This window comes from Calypte anna, chromosome 20, assembly GCF_003957555.1.
Source record: "Calypte anna isolate BGI_N300 chromosome 20, bCalAnn1_v1.p, whole genome shotgun sequence".
In the NCBI taxonomy this organism is placed as follows: domain Eukaryota; kingdom Metazoa; phylum Chordata; class Aves; order Apodiformes; family Trochilidae; genus Calypte; species Calypte anna.
The window spans coordinates 12289440-12317100 of record NC_044265.1 but is presented as its reverse complement, the minus strand read 5'-3'; the positions used below and the strand labels follow the sequence as shown (position 1 = coordinate 12317100).

At 46.1% G+C, this 27661-nt stretch overlaps 2 protein-coding genes across 3 annotated transcripts in view; one reads left to right on the top strand and one right to left on the bottom strand.

The window, feature by feature from the left end:
- Positions 1-1705: 1705 nt before the first annotated feature.
- TCFL5 (transcription factor like 5) lies at positions 1706-7732 on the top strand. 2 transcript variants are annotated; one of them, XM_008497964.2, is made up of 6 exons: positions 1706-2551; positions 3261-3447; positions 4503-4659; positions 5197-5440; positions 6528-6669; positions 7377-7732. In XM_008497964.2, exons 1-6 carry the CDS (start codon positions 1830-1832, stop codon positions 7494-7496), a joined length of 1572 nt encoding a protein of 523 aa, XP_008496186.2. In that variant the 5' UTR covers positions 1706-1829; the 3' UTR covers positions 7497-7732. The 2 variants fall into 2 exon arrangements, with proteins under 2 accessions (XP_008496186.2, XP_030318940.1); XM_030463080.1 differs by having other exon boundaries at positions 5194-5440.
- A 1144-nt stretch (positions 7733-8876) lies between these two features.
- Positions 8877-27661, bottom strand: part of COL9A3 (collagen type IX alpha 3 chain) — a 34314-nt gene continuing 15529 nt past the window's right edge. Inside the window, exons 14-32 of the mRNA XM_030463051.1 lie at positions 27205-27258; positions 26787-26840; positions 25627-25680; positions 25123-25176; positions 24778-24831; positions 24154-24207; positions 23422-23466; positions 21711-21764; positions 21304-21357; positions 18511-18564; positions 17883-17954; positions 14344-14379; positions 14125-14169; positions 13576-13608; positions 13082-13228; positions 12406-12460; positions 11748-11930; positions 11415-11492; positions 8877-9503 (exon numbers count right to left, since the gene is read on the bottom strand). Of these exons, the coding sequence (XP_030318911.1) occupies positions 9328-9503; positions 11415-11492; positions 11748-11930; positions 12406-12460; positions 13082-13228; positions 13576-13608; positions 14125-14169; positions 14344-14379; positions 17883-17954; positions 18511-18564; positions 21304-21357; positions 21711-21764; positions 23422-23466; positions 24154-24207; positions 24778-24831; positions 25123-25176; positions 25627-25680; positions 26787-26840; positions 27205-27258 (1356 nt within the window). The 3' untranslated portion in view covers positions 8877-9327. The remainder of the gene's footprint in view (positions 9504-11414; positions 11493-11747; positions 11931-12405; positions 12461-13081; positions 13229-13575; positions 13609-14124; positions 14170-14343; positions 14380-17882; positions 17955-18510; positions 18565-21303; positions 21358-21710; positions 21765-23421; positions 23467-24153; positions 24208-24777; positions 24832-25122; positions 25177-25626; positions 25681-26786; positions 26841-27204; positions 27259-27661) is intronic.

The following is a 27661-nucleotide window of genomic DNA, read 5'->3' as shown; positions in this document are numbered from 1 at the left end:
TTCCAAAGAGCCTGGATGTGGCACTGAGTGCCATGGGCTGGGAACCACGGGGGGAGTGGATCAAGGGTTGGACTTGATGATCTCTGAGGTCCCTTCCAACCCAGCCCATTCTATGACTCTATGATTCTATTCTATGAAATCTGGAAATCATAGCTTGGCCCTTGTGATCCCTCAAATTTATACTGAGGATGAGGTGTATGGGATGGAATCCTCTGTTTGGTCAATTCTGGCATCTATCTTGTCTGTTCCTCCCCAAAGCAGGGCTGCTGGTGGGACCTCTTTCTTCCTTCTGGAGGGTAAAATATTCCTCAGAGCTGAGCAGTGTCCTTGGCTCTGCACACCAGTCTCTAGCAGTAACTATAAAGATCAAGTGTTATCAGCCCTAGAGAAACTCGCTGTTCATTTCAGCAAGTGCAGCTACTTAAAGAGACTGAGCTAAAAGCAGAAGTACAAGAGAGAAAATCACCTTTATCCTGGCCCAAACCAGGACACACCCTCATTGGGAAGGTTTGGGGTTTTTTTTATTTGAATATTTATTTTTTTTATTTGAATATTTTTATTTGAAAATACTTATTATTTATGTATTATTATTATTATTACATTAAAGCAAATCAAGGGACCTTTGTGGATTCCTTCCTTCCTTCCTTCCTTCCTTCCTTCCTTCCTTCCTTCCTTCCTTCCTTCCTTCCTTCCTTCCTTCCTTCCTTCCTTCCTTCCTTCCTTCCTTCCTTCCTTCCTTCCTTCCTTCCTTCCTTCCCTTCCTTCCCTTCCTTCCCTTCCTTCCTTCACTTCCTTCCCCTTTCTTTCCTTTCCTTCCTTCCTTTTCCTTCCCTCCGCCTTTTCTTGCTGGTGGCCGTTTCGCTTGGAAAGGGAAGGTCCCTTCCCTCACCCCCTCCGGGTTTCGTTTGGGTTTTTTGGTGCTTTTTTTTGGGTTTTTTTGACCAAAACCCCAACACCTCCAACCCCACAGAGGGACAAACCCCAACCCGGAGCGGGACCCGCTGGGGGCGGAGCCTGAGGGGGGGTGGGCGGGGCCTGAGCTGAGTGGGCGGGGCCAGCGCTGAGGGGCGGGGCGCGCGTGCGCGCTGGTGGCGGTTGCGCGCGGCGGTTGGTGCGCGCGCGCGGCGGGGGGGCGGTCCCGGGTTGGGGCAGTGGCGGGGGGTGGGGGGGGTTCGGCCGCTGCCCCCCGAGCGTTGGGACGGGTTCGGTCCGGTCCGGTTGGGCTGAGGGGGTCACTATCCTCTTCCTCTTTTTCCTCATCCCAAGCCTGGCAGCGGGGCTGATTCACCCCTCTCTGTGGAGGAGCAGGCGAGCAGCTCTCCTGTCCTCCCCAACACCCTCCCCCGTCCCTTCCTCCTCCTCTTCCTCCTCTTCCTCCCGGCCCAGGTCCTGTCAGCCGGGGCTTTCCCCTCCGCATTCCCCGGGGGCTGTCAGGGAGATGAGGGCCGCTCTGAGGGAGCCTTAGGCAGCGGTGTAGGCAGAGCCTGCCCAGGGCCGGGCGGTGGCAGGTGAAAGCCGTTTGGTTGTGTGGCAGCAGCTGCGGGGAGGGAGGCTCCGAGCTGAGCCCTGAGGCCACCGGAGGGGCAGAGATGGTGGCACTGGCTGCTCCCCTGCTGTCCGCAGCTCCTCCCTCGCCTGGGTACCTCCTGGTAGCACTGAATTTGTATTAAGTGCGGTTTCTTCCCTTCCCCTATACCCTCCCCCCTTATTTTTCTTTGTAATTTTTCGCTGGTTGTTGCAGGGTTGGTGTTTTTTTGTCTTTTTTTTTTTTTTTTTTTACGGTTTACTGTTGAAAGAGACGTTGGTAACTGCTTAGGTTTACTGTAGTCATGTCAGGATCAGCCCCAGAGGAGCCTCAGACCTCCATTCCTCCAAGCACAGCTAGTGTTCCAGATCCTGCTCCCGTTGCTGTTGGACCTGGAGGCTCAAGTGACGTTTCCTTTGGTGAGCAAAATCTTAGCTTCACCACCACAGACGTCAACCTGGTGGAGATGATGGAAATTGAGTACACCCAGCTCCAGCGCATACTTTACTCCCATACGGAGGCACAAGGTAGTGAAGGTGAAGTGGAAGCCAGGCTCGGTGCTTTCCCTGCTCCTGCTCATGCTGCAGAACCCCCCCTGCACCAGCCCTCGGTGAACACCAGTCAGGAGGGTTGTTCATCTGGGAATCAGTTGGTTCACCCGGTTGCCTCGCAGTCAGGTTTGCCTTCTGACAGCAGTTTACGGAGTTCAAACCCCCGTTTGGGCTATGCTGACATTCAGGAGCTCAGAATGATGTTGCTTAGTGAGTCTAACCTCCCTTTGAAGCAGACAGATAAAATGCCTAACTCTAGCTCTGTAGAAGGCCCAGGACACAGTTTAGTAAAATTTAAACGTGAAGGTTTTGTTGGGGCGAATAAAGGAAACATACTTGTTGAAAACTCAGCACTGGCACCTGAGCCTAGGTGTAAATCTGCAGTCAGAGTTCGGTTGGAAGACAGATTCAACAGCATCCAGACAGAAAACCCCAGATGTCAAGAACCCCAAGAATCTGGAGTAACTCATAACAAGTGTGTTGCAATTAATTTTAGTTTATCTTAAATTATTTATCATCGTAGAGTTCAGAACTGATTTGCTACCTGAAATCTTAACAACCCTGCTTTTATTTTTTAATATGAGAGGGATGGGTTGGGCTTTTTTTTCAGCTGGGCCACTCAAAGGTGGCTGCAACTCCACTGACCTCAGCTTTGGCCCCTTTGTATATTGCAGAGAGGAGAGCATGTCATTCCAAAGTTTAATTACTTTGCAGCTTTATTCTTGATAAAAACATGTAAATAAAGGTGAGAGGAGAACAATACAGAGTTTTAATATGCAACTCCCTAGAAAGCAAAGTAGATTTTTAATCATAACAAAATATTAAGAGTAATTTAGTAGTTAACAATGTGGAAGCCTGGGGGAAACTTTGAGCAAAAATATTTTTACAGTCTGACCCTGGAACTGTATTTGTGTGCTGATAAAACCTTCTGTTGAGGCATAAAACAGTATTGCTACTGCACAGAGCAGAATCCCTTCTCAGATTGTTTTTTTTTCCTGTTCTCCTTGAATTAGGCAATGTGACCACAGCAATTATTTCTCTTTACAGCAAGTGGAAGTAGTTTCTTGGTGATAGTTACTAGCAGGATGTGTAGCTGTAAAGTTTTCTGCACTGGTTTTCAAGCAGTCAGTCTGGTATATTTTGTGTTGTTTTTTTTTAATCTTGTTTTTGGTTTTTCTTTGAAGTTTAGTCACATTGATTCGACAGCCATCAGAACTGCTCAGTGTTCCTCTTCATCAGCAAGACAACAAGTGTGCTGTGCTAGCAAAAAACAAGAGTGCACCTCCCACCCCATCTTTACAGTTCACATACCCACTGTTAACCATGACCACGTGTTCTACTGCTGGAAGTGCCAATCCTTTACAAGCACAGGTAAATAAGGAGGGCAACTGGGCTGGTGAAGGGATCCAGCACAGATCCTATGAAAAGAGGCTGAGGGAGCTGGGGGTATTGAGGCTGGAGAAGAGGAGGCTCAGGGGAGACCTCATCACTCTCTCCAACTCCCTGAAAGGAGGTTGGAGCCAGGGGGGGGTTGGGCTCTTTTCCCAGGCAACTCTCAGCAAGACAAGAGGGCAGGGTCTCAAGTTGTGCCAGGGGAGGTTTAGGTTGGAGATGAGAAAGAATTTCTTTCTGGAGAGGGTGATCAGGCATTGGAATGGGCTGCCCAGGGAAGTAGTGGATTCTCCATGTCTGGAGATCTTTCCAAAGAGCCTGGATGTGGCACTGAGTGCCATGGGCTGGGAACCACGGGGGGAGTGGATCAAGGGTTGGACTTGATGATCTCTGAGGTCCCTTCCAACCCAGTCAATTCTATGATTCTATGATAGATAACCTACTCGCTCCTGGTTATGTTCTGCTTATTTCAGGTGCTTATGGTGTTCAGCTCTTTGGGGTAATATAATTTGAAGGGTTTGTGTAAAAATGGGCCTTGGTTTGAAGGGGAGTGATCAGAATGATCTGTAGTGCAATTTATTTCTTCCTATGTTTATACTACAGGCAGTAGTGTGGCATTTGTAATAATGAGCATCCAGGTAATGATGAGTATTAGATCTCTCACTGTAAGATCTTTTTTCTTGAGTTTTTCAGTGTATCAGCTTCATCTACACAAGACAGGGAGGGAGGATATTTGGTACTCTTTTCTATGATTCCTTTTTTCTTTCAATTTTGATGAAAATGATTTTTTTCTCTCCTTTACCTCTGCCACTCTAATAGCATGGCACTCAAAAATGTCAGAGCTATCCCCCAAAAAATCAGCAGCCTCTTAAAATCCCATGGTTGTGGTGTACAGAAGTAATTAAGTTTTATTCTGATACAACACATTGACTCATGGGGCTAGAACTTAAGAAGTTAACATGAAGATATCAAAATAGTATCCTTTTTTTTTAATATATCTAGTCCTGTAAGTATTTCCTTTTTGATTTTCACAGGCCTCTGGCACATCTTGCACTATTTTGGAAGCTGCCAAACAAGACCTTGGGATACCCAGGACATTATCTTTCTGCTATCAGGAAATTGATTCCACAAAGCAGACAGTGGGTGCTATGAATAAAGCTCTGCCTGAGGAAGTTTGGATCAAAGTTGGAGGTAAAACATTTTTCTTCTTTTCACTGGCTTTTTGCCTTCAGATCTACAGTTTGTTATGAATTCGTGTCTCTCTTAGAAGGAATGTGATTTTAGTGAATCACACAAGGTTTTTATGTCTGAGATGTGCTGTAGGCACTGTGGGACTGGATTGCCCAAAGCTCAGCACCTGGGAGTTTAGCTGGAGGTTACAATGTACCTTGGAAAATCTTGGCCTAGAGTAAGCAACTGCTTCCTTTCTGTGCTTTTTTACTCCACTTTTGATATAGCAGATCTATCAAGGTGAAGAACATTTAAAGGGCTGTTTCAAATGCTCATCCAAGGCAGGGATGGTTTAGTAGGATGTCAGGGAAACCAGAAGTTAGGTGGATTTTGAACCAGCAGTGCAGTGCTCTGGGGCTTCCAAAGGAGACAATCTAGGTTGGCAGTCAAGCTCTAAAGATTATTCCACAGAAGTGGGGAAAAAATTTCCATGATCTTAATTTTCAGTGATTAATGGGAGGGTTCTAAAATAGCTGCTTCTTTTGTTTTTCCAAGAAGACACCTTAACCAAACAAGCCATAAACAAGAGAAGCTGCATCCGGGTGAGCCCGTCGGATCCCAACGTCGATCGGAAACCTCTTGGAGAAATCCAGAACATCCGTGAGGAAATGCAGAGCTCTGCAGCTGCCCTGGGGCCCTGGCAGGCAGCACAGTCAAGTTCAAGTCTGCAGGTGCAGAGTGGCTCCCAGGATGGGATTGCTCAGAGAAGAGAAAGACACAACCGCCTGGAGAGAGACAGAAGGTGACTGCTCTGGGGAGTGCTGAGATCAAGGTTTTGTAGCCTAAAACTTGAGAGTGTAATAATCCCATCATTAGCCAGAGTACAATGGAAATTCAGTGGATTTTGTACAAGAAAAAGCAATGCAGGTGGGGAGGTTTGGGGTTTTTCTAGAGGAAAGGAATATCATAGAATCATCTGGGTTGGAAGGGACCTCGGAGATCATCAAGTCCAACCCTTGATCCACTCCCCCCGTGGTTCCCAGCCCATGGCACGCAGTGCCACATCCAGGCTCTTTGGAAAGATCTCCAGACACGGAGAATCCACTACTTCCCTGGGCAGCCCATTCCAATGCCTGATCACCCTCTCCAGAAAGAAATTCTTTCTCATCTCCAACCTAAACCTCCCCTGGCACAACTTGAGACCCTGCCCTCTTGTCTTGCTGAGAGTTGCCTGGGAAAAGAGCCCAACCCCCCCCTGGCTCCAACCTCCTTTCAGGGAGTTGCAGAGAGTGATGAGGTCTCCCCTGAGCCTCCTCTTCTCCAGCCTCAACACCCCCAGCTCCCTCAGCCTCTCCTCATAGGATCTGTGCTGGATCCCTTCACCAGCCCAGTTGCCTCCTTTGGACCTGCTCCAGCACCTCAAGCTCCTTCCTGAGCTGAGGGGCCCAGAACTGGACACAGGACTCAAGCTGTGGCCTCACCAGAGCTGAGCACAGGGGCAGAATCCCTTCCCTGGACCTGCTGGCCACGCTGTTCCTGAGCCAGCCCAGGATGCCATTGGCCTTCTTGGCCACCTGGGCATACTGCTGGCTCATGTTAAGCTTCCTGTCAAAATATGTGTGTTTCATTGTGGCTGGCTTTGCTTTTTTAGCTTATAAACAGAGATCTCAAAACATTCAGCCAATTCCATAGCAATAACTTGCATTTAACAGAACTAACACACAAATACAAAGCTTGCAGCAAACAAAAAGAAGTTCCCATAGTCCATGGCTTGTAGTGTGGGTGAGCAGTCTTTTTTTTTTTTCACTGTTTTCCTTCTTCTGTTACTGTTACTTTTACTGTTTTCTTCTCTTGCCCTTTGGTTGATCACCTCCTGTGTTTGGCTGCAGGCGCAGAATCCGGATTTGTTGTGATGAGCTGAATCTCCTGGTTCCCTTCTGCACTGTTGAAACTGACAAGGCAACCACTTTACAGTGGACAACTGCATTTCTGAAGTACATCCAGGAGAGGCACGGTGATTCCCTGAAACAGGTGTCAAATCTCATTTCATTTTTCTTCTGGATAAATATATGAAACAGTTTAAATCTCTCATGACATAGCTATAAGTAGAGAGAATGTTCTTGCTTGATGCTGTTTAGGGAAGAACCTCTCTATCATTGGAACTTCTTTTAGAAGTGTTTTTATTTAGCAGATCTCCTCACAACAGCTTCAGTTTAGTAGCATGATATCACAGGTTGTCCTCAGTCAGGGTTTGCAAATGAGATTTTAGGAATTATTATTATTTTTTTTTAGTTAGCCCAGTTCCTCAGCATGATACTATCTGGACACCACTGTAGAATTGAGGTCCTCTTCAATTATTCCTTCAATTATTCTCTATTTTTTTATATATTTCATGGGGTTATCTTCTAGTCAGCTTTCATGACCTGGTAGTTAAGTGATGGACATCACAGCAACATCCCACTGTGTCCCAAAGTGGGTGAGCACAGCAAAGGCTTATCTGCCTTTACCACACCAGCAGCTGCAGCCCCAGAGTAGTTCTGGCTCTGCTAAAAACCATCAGAGTAGAGAGAGATGTGTAGGAAAACCTTGTCCAGATCCTGGTGTGGCTCCTCAGCACTTCCTATTAAAAGTATCTATTTTTTTTCATTTCAAGACAGTAGGGAAAGAAAAACATCTCAAGTGAATACCTCTGTTAAACATAACTCTCATTTCTTTTGTTTCTTTATTTTGATTTTTAGGAATTTGAGACTGTGTTCTGTGGTAAAACAGGCAGGAGACTAAAAGTAGCAAGATCAGACTCATTTGTAATGTTTCCAGTGCAGGAAAACTCACATGGCTATGGAGACCAAGTTGTCTGAACTCACCACCCTGACTTGTAGGACAACTCTGGCTCATTATCCAGGGCCTCAACTGCATTGTAGTTTCTCTGTTTACATGCCAAATGTGAATTGCAAACTGTAACTTGTAAAATATATATAAATAGAGCTTTAAAGAAAACATTGTTGATTTAAAATGGAAATGAAAGTTAACTACCAGCAGTAGCAATCAGTGCTCTGTTAAAAGAGCTTTGGGACCAGAAGCTACATGAAAATATCTTGACAGCTAAGTATTTTTTCCCCTTTAGTTATAAAAAATAAACATTCATTTTCTTTTTGTGGTTCTGCTTTTAGGGTTTTCTTTTGTTCTGGGTTTTGTGGTTTTGTTTTCAAAGATGATCCAGTAGAGTTAGGAATAGTTGTATTGATGGAAATGTACTCTTCAAGTACAAAAAGAAATTAAAGCCTTTTTTTTTTCCTATTAAAAGCTATATTAGTTAATTTAAGTGCATAGTTTCTAAACTCTGCTGCTATTATAAAGTTATTTGCCATACATATTTTAGCATCCTTGGTCCCAAAAAACAACACAGTGGTGTTAGCTGTTTTTTTTTTAAATACCACAGTATTTTTAATGTCTATCACACAACTGTCCAACAGGTTCTTGTATTGTTACTTTAGTCCAAGAGTGGCATATTGTAAAAAGTAGATTATTTAAATGCAGAAACTATTTTCATATTTAAAGATTAATATGTCTGTTCATAAGCTTTAGCACATAGGGCAGAAATAGAATAGTGTGTGAGCTGAGAGTGGTTTTCTTAATTTTTTTTTTTAATAGATGATGCTAGCAGGTGTTAAAGTACAAAAGGGCTCCCAAAATCCTGTTTTAAATCACGGATATGGACAATTTTGCAGCAATTTATTTCCAGACAATCCTAGTAAAACCAGTTCTGGAAAACAGAGGTCAGCTGAGTTAATTTGATGAGTATAATGACACTTACAACATCACAAAGAAAAGGTTAAAAAAAAAAAATCTCCTTTTATTTTTCAACAGTTCATACAGGTGTTTTTTGGCTGGACTTCAGAAGAGCATCTTTTCTTATTTGGGGTTTTATTCACAATTACTGTGCAAATAGCTTAAGTAGAGGTTTGTGGAAATGCTGTTATTTAGTTTCCTTTACTATCACCTGGAAATACACAAAGAGTCTCCCCTGTGAATTAAAATATATACATTACACCTTTTGCAGAATTTGGTTGCAAGAGGATTACCAGTCTTAGCAAATACCTGAGGTGCAAGCTGAAAACTGATAATTGACAGCAGATACAGAAACTCTGGGTTTTTTCTTAGGTCAGGATCTCAGGATATTAAAATCCAGGGTATTTAGAAGCTGAATTTCCACTGCTGTAAGGAGCAGTGAGGTGCCCAAATACCTTAACAATGTGTATTTTGTGCATGTTTGTGCCCTGGCTGAAGCCAGTGGGAACAGCACCAAGGAACTGAATTGAGAAGGCTGAAAACCAAATGTTTATACAGAAAATTCATGATCTTTAGTTCTGCAGAAAATAATTCATGATCTTTAGCACAGCTAGATGGGGTGAGGGTAAAATGTTTCCTCTTGCAGGTCTCCAGAACAAAGGGAGAAAGGGAAGGTGTAGCAGTAAAACTTAATTGGGGGGAGGAGGAAATACTCATAAAGCATCTTTTAATTACAAGTTTTCATCTGATGCTTTCTTTTTTCATAGAACTGTCTCAGAAGTCTTCAGTTAATAAAATAGAAGCAACATCTGTCCATTTATCACTAGGAGGGTTCTGTTTTCTTACAATGTAATGTTTATTTAAATATTCAGTCCTCTCTCCACTTCTTGTACTGTTGTTTTATGATTTTTTGGAAGTTGATACTCCAACAGCTCCCATGCAAGCTGATGTGTCACAGATTCCTGGAGTTCCCTGAGCCCCAATAGCACCAGGAGTACCAGGATCCCCTGGAAGACCAGGCTCACCCTGAGCACCATCCCGACCATTTTTAGTAATTCCAGGTACACCAGGTGGTCCTAAACCAAAAGGGGAGAAACATTGCATTAATTTTTACCTTTATATTGATTTATTTATCTATTTATTTATTTATTGTCTATGTGTGTTATTTACAGAGTTCTTAAAATACTTTTGAGTGTCTGTACACCAGACTTGTTTTGGCCTGTTGAGGTGTTGAATAAATTTAGCCTGAATCTGGTGTGTGTGTGTTGGGATTTTATTTTTTTTTTTAATACCTTTGGATTTATTTGGATTACCTCTGGATAGCTGAAGGCAGATGTTTGGTATTGTGCTTTTCTTAACTGGAACCCATCCCAGCCCTTCCTCACTCAGGGTCTGACTCCATGAATCCACAAGTCAGCTGTGACCAGAATTATTTTACATCATCCCTGCAGAGTTTGCTCCAGGGATTCCCTGGATGTGTAAGCTCACAGCTTTCTTGTTGTGACAATCTACATCTGTCCCTTTGCCCCTTGCTGGGAGGCCTTCAGCTGCTTCAATTCCTTGTACCTCCTGAGCTGTAATTAGGATTCTGAATAAGGAAAGGAGAGAGTCTGATGATAGAGAACTTCTCCTTGGCATTACAGATAAGGAGTTGCCTTTATACCTGTGTCTAATATATTCTTTATACCTGTGTCTAAAATACCTGTGTTTTATATATTCTGTTTTCTGGCAAAAATAATTTCTGCTCGGGGTAGATTCAAGCTATTTATTTTTCTTAGATTTTTTTTTTCCCTTCAGATGCCAAATATATTTCACAAAACTGATTTCTGTAACTACTGTAAGCTGTTTCTTAAATACTGTAAAATAATGATTGTGTCTCCATGAGGGGCAGCTGGACCAGGTGGTCTGTAAACCTGCACTCCTGTCTTAATTAGGATGGAGAGATTGGGCCTGATTCTATTTATGTAAGTGATTAATTGCATCTGCTGTTGATCTCCTTCTGCTTCATGAGTAGGACACATGCTCTCACCATCATCTAATATGTGAAACAGCCATTTTTTACATGCATTGGAAAAGAAAACATTTCTGGATTAATTGCAGTTATTTTATGGAAGCTAAGAGAACTGGGTATAAATATTTTGGTTTTAAGAAATGGAAGACTGCAGAGCCTGCTTTGGCTCTGAAGATTTATGGAGATGAAATCACAGTTAGAAAAGCTGCTTTAAGAGGTGAGCAAAATAAAGAATCTTATTCCCAATTCCTAATAGGTCATCATCACTTTGCACAAATTAATCTTTGAATCCTCTGATAAAGGAGTCAGGACTTTAAGAACTGGGATTATAACCCAGATTTGTTTCTGGCAAAATTAAATACTGTTCCCAATTTCTCTTGTTTGAGCCAGAAACATGAATTTTGGATGATTATAGCTGGCAGTCCAGGCTGCAGCTTTCACTGCAGGCATTCTTTAAGCAGGAGCATCAGAAAGGCCCCTGTCCAGCTGGAAGCAGGCATGATCCTTTGCCTTTACTCAGGAGCCTCCCAGTTCTTACCCACTTTTATAGACCTGATACACCAACTTTTTAATTAACCAGGTACTGTAGATGAAGCACCACAGAAAATAACACCCTGCTGCCCCTGGCTGCCACGTGGGAGTAGTTAAAAACCTTCTGACTTTCTGATCTATAAAAACTTCCTGACCTTTCCTGGCCATTAGTGGAAGAAATCAGGAACAAACGAGGAGCTGGGCTGTCCCAGCAGCCTCTTCTCACCAACATTCTCCAAAACATTTAGACCCAGCCAGGAGTGATGTGAAAAGGGAATGTGCTAATGAAGTTTACAGTGCAGATTGTCTGCACCTGCTGTACTCATCTATTCTTAAGGATTACAGGGACAAAGTGATTATAAAGTCCCAGCAGCAATACCCAGAGCTGTCCCTCTTACACCTTTTATTTCAGTCACAGCTTATTGAATTATTTGCACAGCCCTACCTTGAAGTCCTTGGTCACCATCAGGCCCATCAATACCTTGACCAGCAGGTCCCTTATCACCCTTTTCACCCGTGTCACCTGTAATCAGAAACAGAGAATTCCAGCAATGAGTTGTGTCCTGCAGCTGGAGCCAGGGACAGGAAAGGGAAAGACCAAAAGGAGCTCAAAATCCTCAGGACACAACTGGGATCCCTGTGGATGCAAAACTGCCCTCCAGAACTCCATTGGCTGCCCCAGGCTTGAGCTGTTCTCCTCCACTGCTGAAATCACTTCAAGTTTACAACATATTTCAGTAAGCATAAAAAAAAAAGAAGTAGGTTGGTTTGATCTCACCTCTGGGACCAGGATCACCAAGATCTCCTGTGGGCCCTCTGTATCCAGGGGGACCACGAGGACCAGGATGCCCAACACTTCCAAGTGACCCAGGGGGACCTGGGGGACCAGCTGGGCCAGGACGTCCAGTCATTCCAGGAGATAAAGGCTTCCTCAGATTAGCAGCTAACTGGGCAATTTGTTCTGAAAAGGACAAGTCAAAACTGCATGTCTAAAACTGTCACTCTTTGCTTTGTTTTTCACCCAACCACTGAGGGTGCTTCATGGAGAGGGCAGCTGGAAACTGAGTCTGACAGTCAAGCAGAGCTGTGTGCTTGCTCCCTAACATTCCCACACATCTACTGCTGCTGGCAGAAGGAACCATTGAATCCATCCTCTCAGCTCATCTCTGGTTTGTTAGATTTTTAAAATCTCCTTGTAGGAAGATTTTGGTCAGAAAGCTGCAGGGTTTTAAGCCATTGATATTTCCTTGTTCCTAAACCCCTTTGAAATAATTCTAAAAAATTATATCATTGCAAACAACTTTTCTGAAACAATATTTCAGAACTTCTTCCCAAATGGCAACCATGACCTCTAAATCCACACCAGTAACTTCAAAGAAAGAGCAACACCCCAGTTTTGTCCCAGTAATACTCACTATTTATCATTTAATACTCACCATTTATCATTTCCCCACAGAGCTCTCTTATATGTTGCTCACTGGCCTCTTTGCCCTGCAATTAACAGAAGAATCCACCCTTAAAACCCACCACATTACCAAAAATCACCCTGCCAGAAGCTTCAGGATCTGAAACTCATTTCCAGCAGCTCAGGAAGCAGCGTGGGATCCTGCCTGAAGAGGGATGGGGTATTTTTCCACTTTTCAAAAGCTGACAGCTTCAGTTTAGCAGCTGGGTCACAGGATGGCAGAGATTAATTTTCATCTCAAACCAGACATCTCATCTGGGGCTTCTTTTGCCATTTCTGAATGACAAAATATGATCTCTGGATTAAGACAGGGATCTAACATGTCAAGCAGTGGAGTGGGATTTTTAAATGACCAACTTGTGACTTTTGTACCAAAACCAGTGACTTGCCCAGCCTGTTCCAGGGGACACAGAGCTTTTGTCCACCACTGGGAGAGAAGATGAATCCTCCTCCCTGGGGGAGTCTGATTCAGAAGCTTCCAAGCTTTTCATCTCTTTGCACCAAGGAACCCTTGGTACAAGACCCTGCACACACACTTCCCTACTTTTCCCTGCTCCAGCACAGGAATTTAATTGTTGATTATTCACCCAACCCCATTTATTCACCTCAGTGACTCCCTGACTGTCCCACAGACAGGGGACACTTACTGGAGGTCCAGGTTTTCCCGTGATGCCAGGAACCCCTTGCTCCCCTTGATGACCCATGGGCCCTGGATGTCCTGGGATCCCTGGAACTCCAGCTGTCCCATTAGGTCCCTGAGCACCTTTTGGACCAAGTTCTCCTCTTTTTCCTGGCTGTAATGAAGAAGGGGAAAAAAAAACCCCACTTAAAATGGAAGCCATGGTGAATTATTATCTCATGGGGCTTAGGTAAGGCTTTGGGTTTCCTGAGCTGACTGAGCAGTTACCATTGTATGGGTAGTTTTATATATATATATAGAATATCATAGTAGGATTCCACACTGCAGCAGAATTATTACAGACATTTGACTGTTTGTAACACAAAATTATCATAGTCATAGATTTTATAGCATGGCCATGCTTCTAGGAACCAACACCAGTTTATGGAGATCCATCACCAAAAGATGTGGTAAGTATGTTCCCCCCCAAACCTTTCAGGACCCACAATCTCTGACACATACCTCTCCTTTTTGTCCAGGGGGACCAAAGGGACCCTGGCAGGAAGAAAAGGGCAATAAGAAAGAATCAACCATTCCAAAAATGCATCTCCAACATCCAATCTCCCAAGCTCTGGGAAGTCACAATGAAACAGATGTGGCATCTACTGGGCTTCTCCAGGGGCCAGGAATGATGAGAGGAAGCTGGAGGCCAGATCAGCCCTGGTACAAGGGGGAAAGGACTCTGACATCAGGGCTTGCCCTGGGTACCAGTGCTGAACACAGCTCCTGGCCACCTGCTGACTTCTTCAGATGGCCCAAACCCCCCCAGGGCCAGAGCTCTGAGGAGCTCTGACAACAGAGTCCTGATGCTCCTCAGCTCTGCAAAGGCCACAAAGTTTTGCTTCCTGAAGACAGAGCACAGGGGCAGAAAGCCTTGGGCTTTTTTGTAGCCACCAGGGTTGGAGCTTTTTGATGTTTAATGCCCACTAACCCTGTTAATTCTTGATCCATGATTCTCCAGACCCAGCTGTTGTTTGAGGAGTCATTTCTACTGAATTTAAAGACACCTACCAGTTCTCCTTTGTCACCTGGGAGGCCATCTGCTCCAGCCATGCCCTGAAAGTGAGATGCGAGAGTGAACACTGTACCTAAGATGGTTTGGTTTTTTTTTGGTGCCTGCTCCAGAATATTTTCATTTGAGGGAGGAAAAGCAGTTTGTGCTCTCAAAGGCTCTGCAGAAGGCAGGGTTTAAACACCTCTGCTGACTACAGCATGAAAGTTATCACTTACCTGGTTGCCTTTGGGACCAGGAACACCAGTAGGACCCTGAGAAGAAGTAAAAGAAAGAAGGCAAATGAGGTCAGACTCTTATTTTCCTGTGAATTCCTGATGTGGTCAGACAGTCACTCACCCAGCAAGGGGTTGGGAATTCAGTCTCCCAAGTGCCAAGTAGGAGAGAGGAGATTTCATTCATACTTCTTAAAACCAAGATTTTTAAGCCTCCTTGCAGCACTCTGCAGTCCCTGCCTGGGTTGTCCCTCTCTTCTTGTCACCCCAGTGACAGCACAGAGCAGTGGCCAGACCAGGCAGGACCTTCCAGCTCAGGCCTGGGGGCTTCTACCCACCAAGTCCTCATCCCACCAGACCAGAGAGAGATTTTCTTGACATGGCTCAGCTCCTCACCTGCCACAGGTTACCCCCACTCACCTTTTCTGCACCATCCTCCTCAGCTGCACAAATAAAGCAAAGATAAATTCTCTATTTTTAATCCTAGTCTTTAAAAGCTGTCTCTCACAAGTCATTTTTTCTCACCCATCCCAGGGGCACAAACTCTCTGTTTATTTCTGCCCCTCTGCTTTTCATTCCTGGCCTCTCAGTCTCCTGCCCAAACCACAAATCTGACAAATTCAGAAAGGAGGAAGCCCAGGATGGGACTGGGGGGCAAATTGATCTCTGCCTTTCACACCTGAAGATGTGAGAAGGAGATTGAATTTTCTTAGGTTAGAAAATGAGAATTCTGAGTTTTGTACCACCAGGACAAAAAGTCAGGATGGTTTTTCAAGACTTTATAAGGCTCTCAGTTTTCCTGGGGATTTAGAGATCTGTGCTCCTGCCTTTCAGACTGACCAAACATCTCTGCCATGGGAATAAAATACATTTAGGTGATGAACTGATTAACAACCTAGAAATAATCCAGGCAACTCCACTAATCCTTCCACCTTTATCAACCTGGCATTCCTAGAGAAGGACAGGAGACATTTCCAGCCCTATTCCTGACTTGAGGTCCATATAGAACCAACAAGGAGTTCAGGAGAACTTTACTGCAAAATCTCCATGGGAAATTCAATCCTGCAGGATCCCTGCAGCACATTCAGCCATCTGGCATCTTCAAACTGATCTTTTTTCTTTTTTTTTTTTATTAATAACTAGATCTGGAGATGGCTCAGCAGAACAGAATCATCAAGGAGGGCAAACACAAAGGACAAGGGAAAGTCACTTTGCCCAAATCAAGCACTAAGTTTAAAAAGGGAGGGTGATTTCTATGGCAGAAAAAAGAATTTTCAACAAAGCAGACAATGGAAAATGCAAGAATGGCCCCAGCTGTTTATAACTCCCATTTTATCTTTGCCAGTAGCAATAAAGATTTATTCTTTTCTCAACCTGACCATCTAGATTTATTCCTCCAACCCCACAGAGCCCCAAGCCTCCTATAAAACCTAATAGCAAAAAACCCACAGTTTAGTAACCACAGGCTGGGTCCTGCTGAAAAAAACAACTTAGCCAAGAAGATTTGGATTCAAAGCTGTGTCCTTGTCAGCCGCATTCCTGGCAGCAGGAAGAAGGGACAGGATTTTAGGACCACCAGCTCCATGTCCCCTGACTGTCCTCACCTTTGTGTCCCAGTTAAACACAACCAACATTTTGGGCCAACCTCCAGTGACACCAGGATGGAGCTGAGAGCAACATCACCTCAGCCAGCACCCCAAATCCCCAGGGATTTGAGCTGAATAAAGAACTTGAGGATAAGCACTTGCTTATTACCCCCAGTCACTAAGAACAGTCAGATCTCAAACCCTTCAGGCAAATCTCAAACCCTGCTTGCCCACTGCTTACCTCTCATCTCAAAACTACTTTACACCTTGCAGTCAGGGGCACTGAACTCCTTCTGGGTTTCACTCCAGCAAATACACTCCCTGATCCACTGGGTTTTATTCCTGGCCACAGTCAGTCCAAGGACTGTGACAAAGCAGATCAGGACCTGTTAACTCAGGCTTGAAGGAACTTTTTCCTTTTTTTTTTCCTTTTTTCTTTTTCTTCCTTTTTTTCTTTTTTCTTTTCTTTTTATTTTTTGTGGGTTTGTTTGTTCATTTTTTTTGTTCCCTTTTTCCCCAAATTAAAAAAAAAACCAAAAAACCACCCAAACAAAACCAATTGATTTCAGGAGAGTGTCCAGGCTGGTGGAACTGTATTGATCCTGCATTTGCAGCTCTCCTCTCTGCACAAGTCAGGACCAGCAGGCTGGGCTGGCAGCAAAGCATCCCCAGGGTTGCTTTTTGCCCACCCCCAGCAGCCAGGGCTCCTTGGTTCAGCTCCACAGCCTGAGCTTTTGGGTCGTCTCAGCCCCAGTTTTCTGCCCAGTTAGTAAGTGAGGGAAGCTGCTGTGCTGCTGGCTGGCAGAGGAGGGGACAGGGGCAGCTGTGGCTGTCACCCTGCTGGGGGTGTCTGGGCAGATGGAAGTCACTGAGTCCCCACTGCAGAGCTGGGAAATCTCCAGCATCACCCAAACCTGCCCCAGCACACCCTGCTGGGGAAAGCTGCCAACCAGCTGGGCTGTTGGGATTAATAATTACATCATAGAAATAATAATTACAATAGAAATAATTACATCTCAGAACCTAGATTTAAAAAAAAATATACTTTTTTTCCTCTGAGCAGAACCTTTTCCTCCCTTCTCAGTCCTGGGGATACCTGACAGCTCTGGGCAGGAGCTTTTTTCCTTCTCAACATCCATTTTCCCCTGCACTGAAGCCCTGATTGCAGTCAGGACCCCAGGGCTCCACAATAACCCTCCTGTTTCACACTTCCACCCTCCCAGGGTTTTTTTTTCCACCCTGCCTGGAGCAGGCACAGAAAAACCATTGTGAAACCCCCCTCCCATGCTGTCATTGCTTACCCAGAAACTTCACCTTAAAGCAGGAGTCAGGGGGCAGTGAACACACAGCTCCTGTTCTCCTGCAAGCCCTGGACAAATGGCATTCACTTTCCCCTCCTGGCTCCTTTTAAATGAGGATGAATTCATTTAAATATAAAGTTGTTTTCACTCTGGTTCCATGGGGCCCAGGCACACGGGGGCTCAGAAAGAAACTCACCCAGCAAAGTGGGATTTTACAACAAGAAATCCAGGGAACTTGATCAAAGCATCTGAGGAAGCAAAAAGCATGACCCAGCTCTCCTGTGCTGGTGGGGAGCAAGGATTTGGGGAGGGAACTCAGCACCCAGAGCAGGGGAAAAACCCCAATAATCCTCTATTCTGCCTGGGGTAGGATCCCAAATTCTCTTTTAAACAACCTCAGCTGCCTAAAAAGAACCTCAGTTCCTAAACTGAAACATGAAGAAGGAGAGAGCAGAGGTGATGCAGAAATCCTGCTGCCCAGCACAGGGCTCATCCTGGGCACTCAGCAGCCAAGGAGGATGGATGGGGACACCCCATGTGCCCCTTCTGTCCCACCTGCTGGGGTGACACCACCCACCCCATGTTTGGGGGCCCCATTGTGCTCTGATTTCCCATCTCCCAGACCAGGTATTGGTTACTGGTGTCTTCTCCTTACCCTGTCCCCTGACTCCCCACGGATTCCAGTTGGACCAGGAAGCCCAGGTTCACCACTGGCACCTTTGGGACCCTGTTAGGAACACAAAAAAGAAACAGTTCCAGGAAACCCCATACTCTGTGACACCCTCAGAGATCACCAGTCTCCATAACACCTTCAAAAGGATCATCTGACTTAGATCTCTCCTTTCCCCCCCAAAAACTTGACGGACTTGCTTACAGCTGGCTGGTACAGCTCATCCCAACCTCTGCCCCATCACAGGTCACACCTGAGGACAGATCCTCCCAAAAAATGCTTCAGCCCCTGCTTGGGGGCTGATAAAATCACTGATCAAATCCTATTAGTGACTCCCAAGTGAGTGATGCTCCCAGAAGTTTGCACCCCATGTGGGTTTTCAGGCAGTTTCACTGGCAAACAACCACTAAATATTCATTGTTCCAGCAGGCAGCTCATCTGGCCTTGAGCTCTTCCCACTGTCCCTGGTTAACAAGGGTGTCAAACTGGTTTGGGCAAATGGGAAAACATTTCTTCCTCTGATTTGTTGTCATCATCCACCTGCCTGCCCAGAGCCTTGCAGCAAAGTGCCAAAACAGGATGGACATGAAATTACCCTGATCAGGATGCTCACCTGGAAACCTCTGACACCTGGGGCTCCCGTGGGGCCTTGAAGACCAAGTGGTCCCTGAAAAAGAGAAAAATAAGGAGAAAATTCAGGGCTAGGTATGGCCCTTGTGGAATTAAACTGGGTGATTCCTAACAGAGCTGAGCACTGTGCCCAGGGGCACTGCTGAAGGACCCAGTGAGCTGCTGAGAAGTGGTGCTTGGTGTTTCCTGAGCTTATTAATAGTGTTGTTATTAGGAAAAGTTCTTATTTGTGTGTATTAATGCATAAGGACATCTCATATTCATAGTAAAGATCAAGGACAAGAAGTGGTGGCATGATAGAGCACAGACAATATGCATCCAAGGGGAGCTGCTATCCCAATATTATGCTTTTAATTAAACCAGTTCTGCAGGAAACCACTGCCAACCACTTGGAAACTGGTAATTGCATCCTCTTGCTTTGTTCCAGCAATGTAGAACAAGTTCCTTGTGCTGTTGGTGCAGGTGCTTTCCTGAGCCTGGCTCAGGAGGCAGCACACACACATTGCCATTAGGAGTCTCTATTGCTTTCTACTGAGAAAAATCCCATCAGTGATAAAATAAAAAAAAAAAAAAATAACAAGACCAAAGAAATTTAGGCACCTAAATCCCATTTTGTAAAATGCCTTCTTGAAACAGAAACCTTGGGCAAACTTCTGTCCACTGGGTGGGACTTCAGCTCCCTCCTTCACAGCTCCTGCTGCTGGGGACAGCATTAAGGGACACAAAAAACCTTCAGCCTGGCCTTGCCAGGGACTCCCCAAGGTCCCCAAGAACCCAGCTGCCCACTGGGATATCTCCAGTGTTTTTTGCCTTCATTGTTACCCCTACAAATTCCCCCTGGTACCCAAACATCCACTTTCTCTCCGATTTTTTTTCTGGTCTTTATATAGATGAGAACCTCATGTGATGGGTGACTCTTTGTATCCTCTAAACCAGTTTCCTTATCCCTGCCTGGCTTCCAAGCCCAGCATGAGCCCAACCTTGTGCAGAAACCCAGAAGAAGGAGCCAATCTGCTGGAAAAAACAAGCTACAGAGCTGCTCAGGTATTTTTGTGGTTACTGCTTGTAATTCAGTGAGCAACTTGGAGAGTTATAAATACTCTGGGCAAGTTAAACTGCACCCAAAATGACTCTGCTGTAGCATTAGAAGTGGTGGGACCTGATGGAACCTGATGGGCTGGGAATGGGAAGAAACTCTCATGATGCTACAAAAAAAAAAAATAAAAATCAAGTCCAATGGGTTTGAGCCAAATATTTTTAACACTAGATGAATCCTGCACCTCTAAGAATAGCCCAGGTTTAACTATACACCATATAAATGAAGACTTTAATAACACAAATAAGAAGTTAGAAATCCAGGTGAGAAATAAACACAGGGCCATCTGCTTCTGCATCCACTGCAGAAGATTCCACTGATGGAATTAACTCAACTGCATTTGATTTCTGGCCATAATAATATGAAAATGTTTGTGGGGCCAGCCCACTCTGCTGAAAACTTGCAAACATAAAAGCAAAGATTATTAGTGTAGTTTATTTCTAAGGCTGATCTCCCTTCTCCTTGGAATTTTAAAGAGCAGCTGCTGACAAACAATAAATTCAATTTATTCCAAGTGGAACATAGCAGAGACCAACTTAGACTTGCTGTAGGCTTCTGGATTTCAAAATGAGATTAAGAGGGGAGAGGGAAAAATAAAAAAAAAGCCCAACCAAACCACAGGAAGGTCAGGCCCAACCACAACAGTGGCATTAGGTGGGGAGTGACAGAATAAAGGGTACTCTAGCATTTTTACTAGTGTTAATAAATCAGGTTTTTGCCATCCCAGTATCATTTATTATCATCTCAGCTGCTCAGCAGGGACTCAACAGGCAGCCATGTAATTATTTCCAGGTTTCTGTTGCAACTCCTACAGCTTTTTTATTTCTCAGGCTCTGAGATGATGCCAAGGATGCAGCCAAAGCAGGAGCAAGAGGCTCCGTGGGGACCTCAGTGCCTTCTAACCCAGAACCTTCCAAAAGTTGTCAGTTCACAGAGGAAAAGGTGAAAAACTTCCAGAGCTGCAAGCGTGGGGTTTTTCTATCCTAGGGGCTCACACCTACAAACTCACAACAATAAATGCAGCTGCAACATTGGGTGGGAGAAGGAAATGTGTGAAGAGGTTTCCCCCCCTGAACCCTGTCCTGGTGCTGCCCCATCACCTGGCTGTGAACTTGGTGCAAGGAGCTGGGAAAAGCAGAGAAAGGCAAGAGGTTCCCAACAGCTCTCCCAGCTTTTTAGCACCTTACAAGCCCCTTTTTTTCCACCACGACAACGTGCAAGCTTTCTTTTATTGCTCAAATGGCTGCAGCTTTTGGGAAGAACCTCCACAGCCCCAAGGAAAGCGATGTGGGAATGGGAAGGATTTCATGTGCTGGGGGGCAATGGGCTTTGCAAGAGCTTAAGGGGAGTTTTGCTTAATTAATGCCTCACATTCAGCACAAACTGAGCCTGATTACTGCCTGAACCAGGGAATTCCTGCCTGTCCAGTGTCCCTGTGTGACTCCAGCAGCTCCACAAAGCTCTGGGAAATGGGAGGCAGCACTTTGCACCTCTGCAAAGCTGGCAAGAGAGAGCAGGATCTGACCCGTTCAAGGGGGGGAAAACCATTCCTCTGCTGCCAAAACTCCCCAGAGACACCACCAAGAGAGGACCTGGCCCTTTTATTTTGTAGAGAGAACAACCCCAGGCACTGAGCTCGAGTTTGGGATCATTTTGATCCATGAGCAGCCTTGTACTTACAGTTGCTCCTCGGGGTCCTGGCAGCCCTCTCTCACCAGGAATACCAACGTCACCCTGCCAACAACACCAAAGTCAGCCATGCCATTTAGGAGCCCTGAATCCACCCTTTCCCATCCCACTGCAGAGATGGAATGGATGCCTGTCTCCCAATTTCCCTCCCCAAGCCTTGCTGCCCCATCCACTCAGTCACCCCTCCTGCCTTTGAGGGGCTTTGTCCTCTACTGAAGCACAGAACCTGTGCAGGGAGGTGCTGACCCACTGCTCATCACCCTGGGTTTGCACACATGGCAGGAACCCTTGCTAAAAGCTTTATTTGTGCAGGGAAGCAGCCTGTGAGCTTGACAGCTTGGTTTAAAAAGAGGCTGAGAGCAGAGCTCCTGCTAAGTGTAAATGCTGGGGGTACCTACAGGGATGCCAGGTTCTCCAGAGGGACCAGCTTCTCCCAGCTCTCCAGGGCTGCCCTGCAGAGGGAAAAAAGCAAACAGTCAGGGCATCATTTCAGAAAGTCCCACCCAGAGCAATAAATGGAGGAGGGAGCTAAAACCTGGATCAGGAAATTAAGCCAGCTTTACACTTTGAAGACCAAGAAGAGAGAGAAAGTTCTTCTGGGGGCACACTCAGGACACCCCATTTCAGTTCTGTTCAATATCTTTATTGATTTAGATGAAGGGATTGAGTCCATCATCAGCAAATTCACAGATGACACCAAGCTGGGGGCGAGTGTGGATCAGCTGGAAGGCAGGAGGGCTCTGCAGAGGGACCTGGACAGACTGGAGAGTTGGGATGATCCCAAGGGGATGAGGTTTAACACGGCCAAGTGCCAGGTCCTGCACTTTGGCCACAACAACCCCATGGGGAGCTCCAGGCTGGGCACAGAGTGGCAGAAAGGGACCTGGGAGTCTGGATTGCCAGGAAGCTGAACAGGAGCCAGCAGTGTGCCCAGGTGGCCAAGAAGGCCAATGGCATCCTGGGCTGGCTCAGGAACAGCGTGGCCAGCAGGTCCAGGGAAGGGATTCTGCCCCTGTGCTCAGCTCTGGTGAGGCCACAGCTTGAGTCCAGTTCTGGGCCCCTCAGCTCAGGAAGGAGCTTGAGGTGCTGGAGCAGGTCCAAAGGAGGTAACTGGGCTGGTGAAGGGATCCAGCAGAGATCCTATGAGGAGAGGCTGAGGGAGCTGGGGGTGTTGAGGCTGGAGAAGAGGAGGCTCAGGGGAGACCTCATCACTCTCTGCAACTCCCTGAAAGGAGGTTGGAGCCAGGGGGGGGTTGGGCTCTTTTCCCAGGCAACTCTCAGCAAGACAAGAGGGCAGGGTCTCAAGTTGTGCCAGGGGAGGTTTAGGTTGGAGATGAGAAAGAATTTCTTTCTGGAGAGGGTGATCAGGCATTGGAATGGGCTGCCCAGGGAAGTAGTGGATTCTCCGTGTCTGGAGATCTTTCCAAAAAGCCTGGATGTGGCACTGAGTGCCATGGGCTGGGAACCACGGGGGGAGTGGATCAAGGGTTGGACTTGATGATCTCTGAGGTCCCTTCCAACCCAGCCAGTTCTATGATTCTATGATTCTATGATTTGTTCCTGCATCTCCTTGATGTAAGGAGTGCTCTCTCCTGCAGGAGGATTAACAAGGACAAGGCTGCAGGTGCAGAGGGGGAAATTCAGAAAGGAAGGGGAGTGGGACAGAAAATTAGACACATTCCAGAACAGGTTGGAATGATTTGGTCTGAAATTTTCTTTTATCTCACAGGCAGGTGCCAACCTAAAGCTCCACAGAAGGTCTCCAAAGGCAAGATGGGATAATCCTGCTCCTGCTTGGACACACTCAGCTTTCTGACCCCCAGAGATGATGCTTGCTCTCAGGGCTTTGACAAAAGGCAAAATGCTTCCCTCTGGAGTTACTGAACCCATACATCTGCCATTTCTTCATTGACTGTTCAAGAGCTGTCTCAGCAAGGGCAGGGCCACCCAGTTACACCCACTGAGTGCCTGGGACCGGTGACACCATCACCTTGGGATGGGTCCTCCCAGGTTCTGCTTGTGTGCACCAACCCCCCCAGAGCTGGAAAACCTTGCCAGAACAAGTTCAGGAGCTTCCCCACCAGAATCCATCACTAGAGATTCACTTACTGGTTCACCCTTTGAGCCTTTAATACCTGCTCTGCCAGGCAGCCCCTGAAAAAGAAGCATTAAAGCAATGTCAGAGGAAGTAGAGTTATTAAATTGGTTACTCTGGTTTGATTTGACATACAAGGAGCAGTGTTTCCTTGAAACATTGGAGGATTTATGATTCTGCAGCTTTCACCATGAAAATTATGGCTTCAGTGTCTCTCTTGGTCAGTGCATCAGCAGCTCTCAGTACACTGATCCTTGACAATTACAGCAAAGAGGAGCAGACAAACAGAGAACATTTTGCAAAGCAGAAACCTCCCTCCAGGGGTGTTCAAAATATTCTGTAAGGGGAAGAAAGGAAAACTTCACCTCTATCAAAATAGTTGGAATAGTAGAGAGATAGAATATTTTGCCAATGAGCACCAGTAAAAAAGGTTACTGCACCCCAGATCTTACCTCCCTGCACAAGGGATGCTCCTCACTGGGATGTGAAAGAGAAAATCCATCTCAAATTTAAATCTTAAACAGAGTCAGAGTGGCCAAAACCCAGGGTATTACTGCAGTAGGATTTGATGCCACTCCAGACTGTCTTGTATGTTGTTCACCTGTCTATATGGTGGGAAAAGTCCCAGTTTAAATGGGGCCCCTTGTGAGACAGGGCTCAAAATGAAACTCCCCTCTCCCCAGGAGGGATCTCTGGCCAAGCTGCTGAAATGCCCCAGGGGTGTTGGGTGCTGCTGCCATACTCACAGGCAGTCCATTGGGTCCCTTCTCTCCAGGAGCTCCCATCCGAGCTGCATCCCCCTGTGGATAGAGAGGTGAGGAGAGACTCTGAGCTGCTGGGAAATGGTCTGACACATGGAGGGGGAACATTCCCACCCAGGCTTTTCCAACCTTCTCCCTCCCCATATGTGCAGGACCCAGAAGAGTTTTGTCTGCAGGAGCTTCCCCCCATCCCCTTACAGCTCCAGTCCCTCCTTGGCTGCACCCCATCCACATTCCAGGTGGGACCAGTGTTCAAATACCAGGCAAGCAGGATATCTCCACAGAACTTTGCCTCCAGGCAATTAAAATAAACTGTTGTCTCTGTCAGTGGCTTTGAAAAGGCATCTCTGAGGGCTGAGAGTCAGCCAGCTGGAACCACTAAGTACACAGCTGAGTTTAGATCATGGGCCACATCTGCATCTCCCTTCTTTAGGGAATTTCCTTGGGATTAATTAATAAAAGCAATTTCACTCTTCTTCACGCTACTGGAAAACTTTTTAGAAGCCAAAGCTTTCCAGCTGTGCTCTTGACAAACAACAGCAGCTTTGCAAAGCACAAGGGGCAGTACCAGAAATCTCCCCTGCAGTGTTGAAGTTGGACTTTACAAACCTTCTCACCATCGAGTCCAGGAGCTCCATCCCGTCCATCCTTGCCTGGCATCCCCTGAAACCATGAACAGAACAGGTTATGGTTGCAAAATACACTCACAAAGAACCTTTTGGCAACAGGTCCAACTCAAGTTGTACTGGAAATGAAACTGAAATGGGGAGATTTTTCATCAACAGCATCACAGCTGGGTTTAGTCCAACCAGGACTGCCCTGAAGGTTACACAGAGCCACAGGGCAGAAGTTTGATGGCAAAGAGTGTAAGATGCAAGTTTTCTCCTGTCATGTTTTGCTTGTCATCTGCAAGCCAGACAACATTGAGACTTGGATCCTGCTTCATCAACTTACAGGTTCTCCTATGAGTCCACGAGGTCCTGGGTTTCCCTTTGGGCCAGGTCTACCCTAGAAATCAACAGTAAATCCTCAGTTATCCAGGACACAACATTTAAGAACAACCAGTCAACAAAAGAGAATCCTTAAACTCCACAGGGACATTTTATTCAGTTTGTGCTCTGTTCATGGGAGTTCATAGGAATAGATGTGGGAGTTCTTTTAGGTGCTGGCTGCAACATCTGGGAAAATTCTTGACTGTTTCATGGGATGGAGATGCAAGAGGTGATCCCTGTGCTCTGGGCTGTAAAAGCACTTAGAAGCACTAAGTACTTCTAAGAAGCAGCACTTAGGGATCTTTACTAAGATTTTAAACATCTTATTTTTGAGGAGAATAATTTCATCCCTTTCACCTCCCTCCCAAATAAACCAAGGGGGGACAAACCACAGTAAACCTATGAAACAGCTTCCTCTGAATGTCACACCCAAACTCTGAGCAGATGGATGTTTTACTGCACTTACAGTGTCACCTTTGGGCCCCCTGAATCCTTGAGGTCCTTTGCTTCCTTGGTCTCCCTACAACAGAGAGGAAAAGCCATTAAGCACCTTGCTCACAGGGTGACAGGGACTCTGTCTCCAGGCTGGAAGTGCTGAAGGGTTTCTGGCTCTTTGCTGGTGTTGGTGTGAGCACACAGCAGCCCTGAGGAGCTCAGCTCCTCTTTCTCCATCACCCTCTGCAATTCCTGACCCAGGGATGAACTGCAGCAGGGCTTTTACCAGCCAGCCCTCTGGGCAGGGACCATCCTTTCCCCTTCACTTAAAGAAATGTTTTCTTCAAGCAAAGGAGGAGAAAAACTTTCCTATTTCTCTTCTAGATCCTGCCTGGGGTAATGAAGTGTTTGGAGGACAGCGAACACCTCCTTTTGGTTTCCTTGGGGTGAATTTCTTCCATCATTGCAAAGATGGGAAGGGGTTCCCAGAGGGTGGCACTGCCCTGGGGGGGATGCAGACTGCAGGATACTGGCAGGTGGAGGTGGCTGCTAGAAAGTAGATGCCAAGATTTTCACACCAAGGGGAGAAAAGGGGCTGCAGGCCAGTGGGAAACACTTAGAGAGGCCATAAAGTTGCAAGGGCAGCTCAGGTCTCCTACTTGGGCACAGTAAGGAGGGCAGAGGGTTCTGCCCACAGGTCAGTGAGCTCAGGATGCTCCTGCCCATCACCCAGAGCTCTGCAAAAGGATGCAGATTGCAGCTTTCAGACACAGCTATTTCTGCCTGTAGCAGAAGTCCTTGGGAGCTGGGGGCACTTGGGCACAAATCTGGCTCAAAGGAGGGAAGTTCAGGGTAGTGCTCACGGATTCCTCCTCAAAACTCAAGCTCAACACAAGCCCCTCTCAACTGCTTGCCCCCAGCTGCTGATGTTCTGGGAAAAGAAGTGATGAAAAAACCATATTTTCCTTAGCACTTCTTCTGAGAATAAGTGGGGAACCACAGCTGAGAGAAAGACCTCTTGAGATCCAGGGCAGGTGAAATAATGTTGCTCTAAGGGGAGAGGAAAAAGGCAAAGGGAATAATCAGATGGAAGTGGTCAGCCTGCTCCTCCTCCTCTCCACTGCCAGCCAAGGGATAAACTTGAGGCTTTGGTTGTGGAAAGCAGAGCCAGAGAGATGCTCAGATACTTACAGCTTTCCCTGGAGGTCCTGGGATTCCAGGTGGCCCTCGGAAACCAATGTCACCCTGCAAAGAATAACACATCATGACAATGCTGGGACAGTACAGAGTGAAGTGACAGCATCCCTGCAACCCAAGAAGTCACAAAAGCCCTGGAAATACATCCCATATTTCTTGCAAGGCAATTCTGCAAAAGATTCTGTTCTGAACAAGCAAGTTTGATCTCCCCACCCCTGTGTCTGGGCTGTGCTGGTATCATGGCCTTGCTGTTCTGGTAACACACTTGTTCCTAAATAAAAGCAGGAAAAAGCCTGCATTTTGTATCTTTACAAGTTCTCCAGTGGTTTTCAGTAAGGAAAAACACCACCTGAGCCTCTAACAAGAGAAATTGGTGATGGAGGGAGGGAAGAAATGAAAAGGTTTTTCTTACTCTGTCACCAGCCGGACCCATTGGACCAGGGAGACCTCTTAGTCCTCTCGGGCCCTAATTAAGAAAACAAGACAATTAAAAGTGTCTTAAATGATTAAGACAAGCACTGTTAAACATAAGAATGGCAGAAAAGCCTGATGAAGCTATTCATCAGCACAGAAAACATTAAAACCCAATGAAAAGTGGCCAAAAGCTCAGCCTTGTGATGATGGGGACCTCTAAGCAAGTGATGCTGGAGTTACCCCAGGCAGAAATGCCCTCAAAGTCCAACCTGCCATCCACCCAGAAGGTGTCCAGAGCTCTACCAAAGCACCAACCACTTGGGTGTCTCATCTGAGCTGAGGTACCAGGAGCAGGACCTCAGGGAAAGCAGCTCCAGTTCTTTCTTCACCAGCATCAACTTTCCCATCTCTGGTTCTGCAGGGGGATTGGTGCCACCACTGAGTTCCACAGGGAC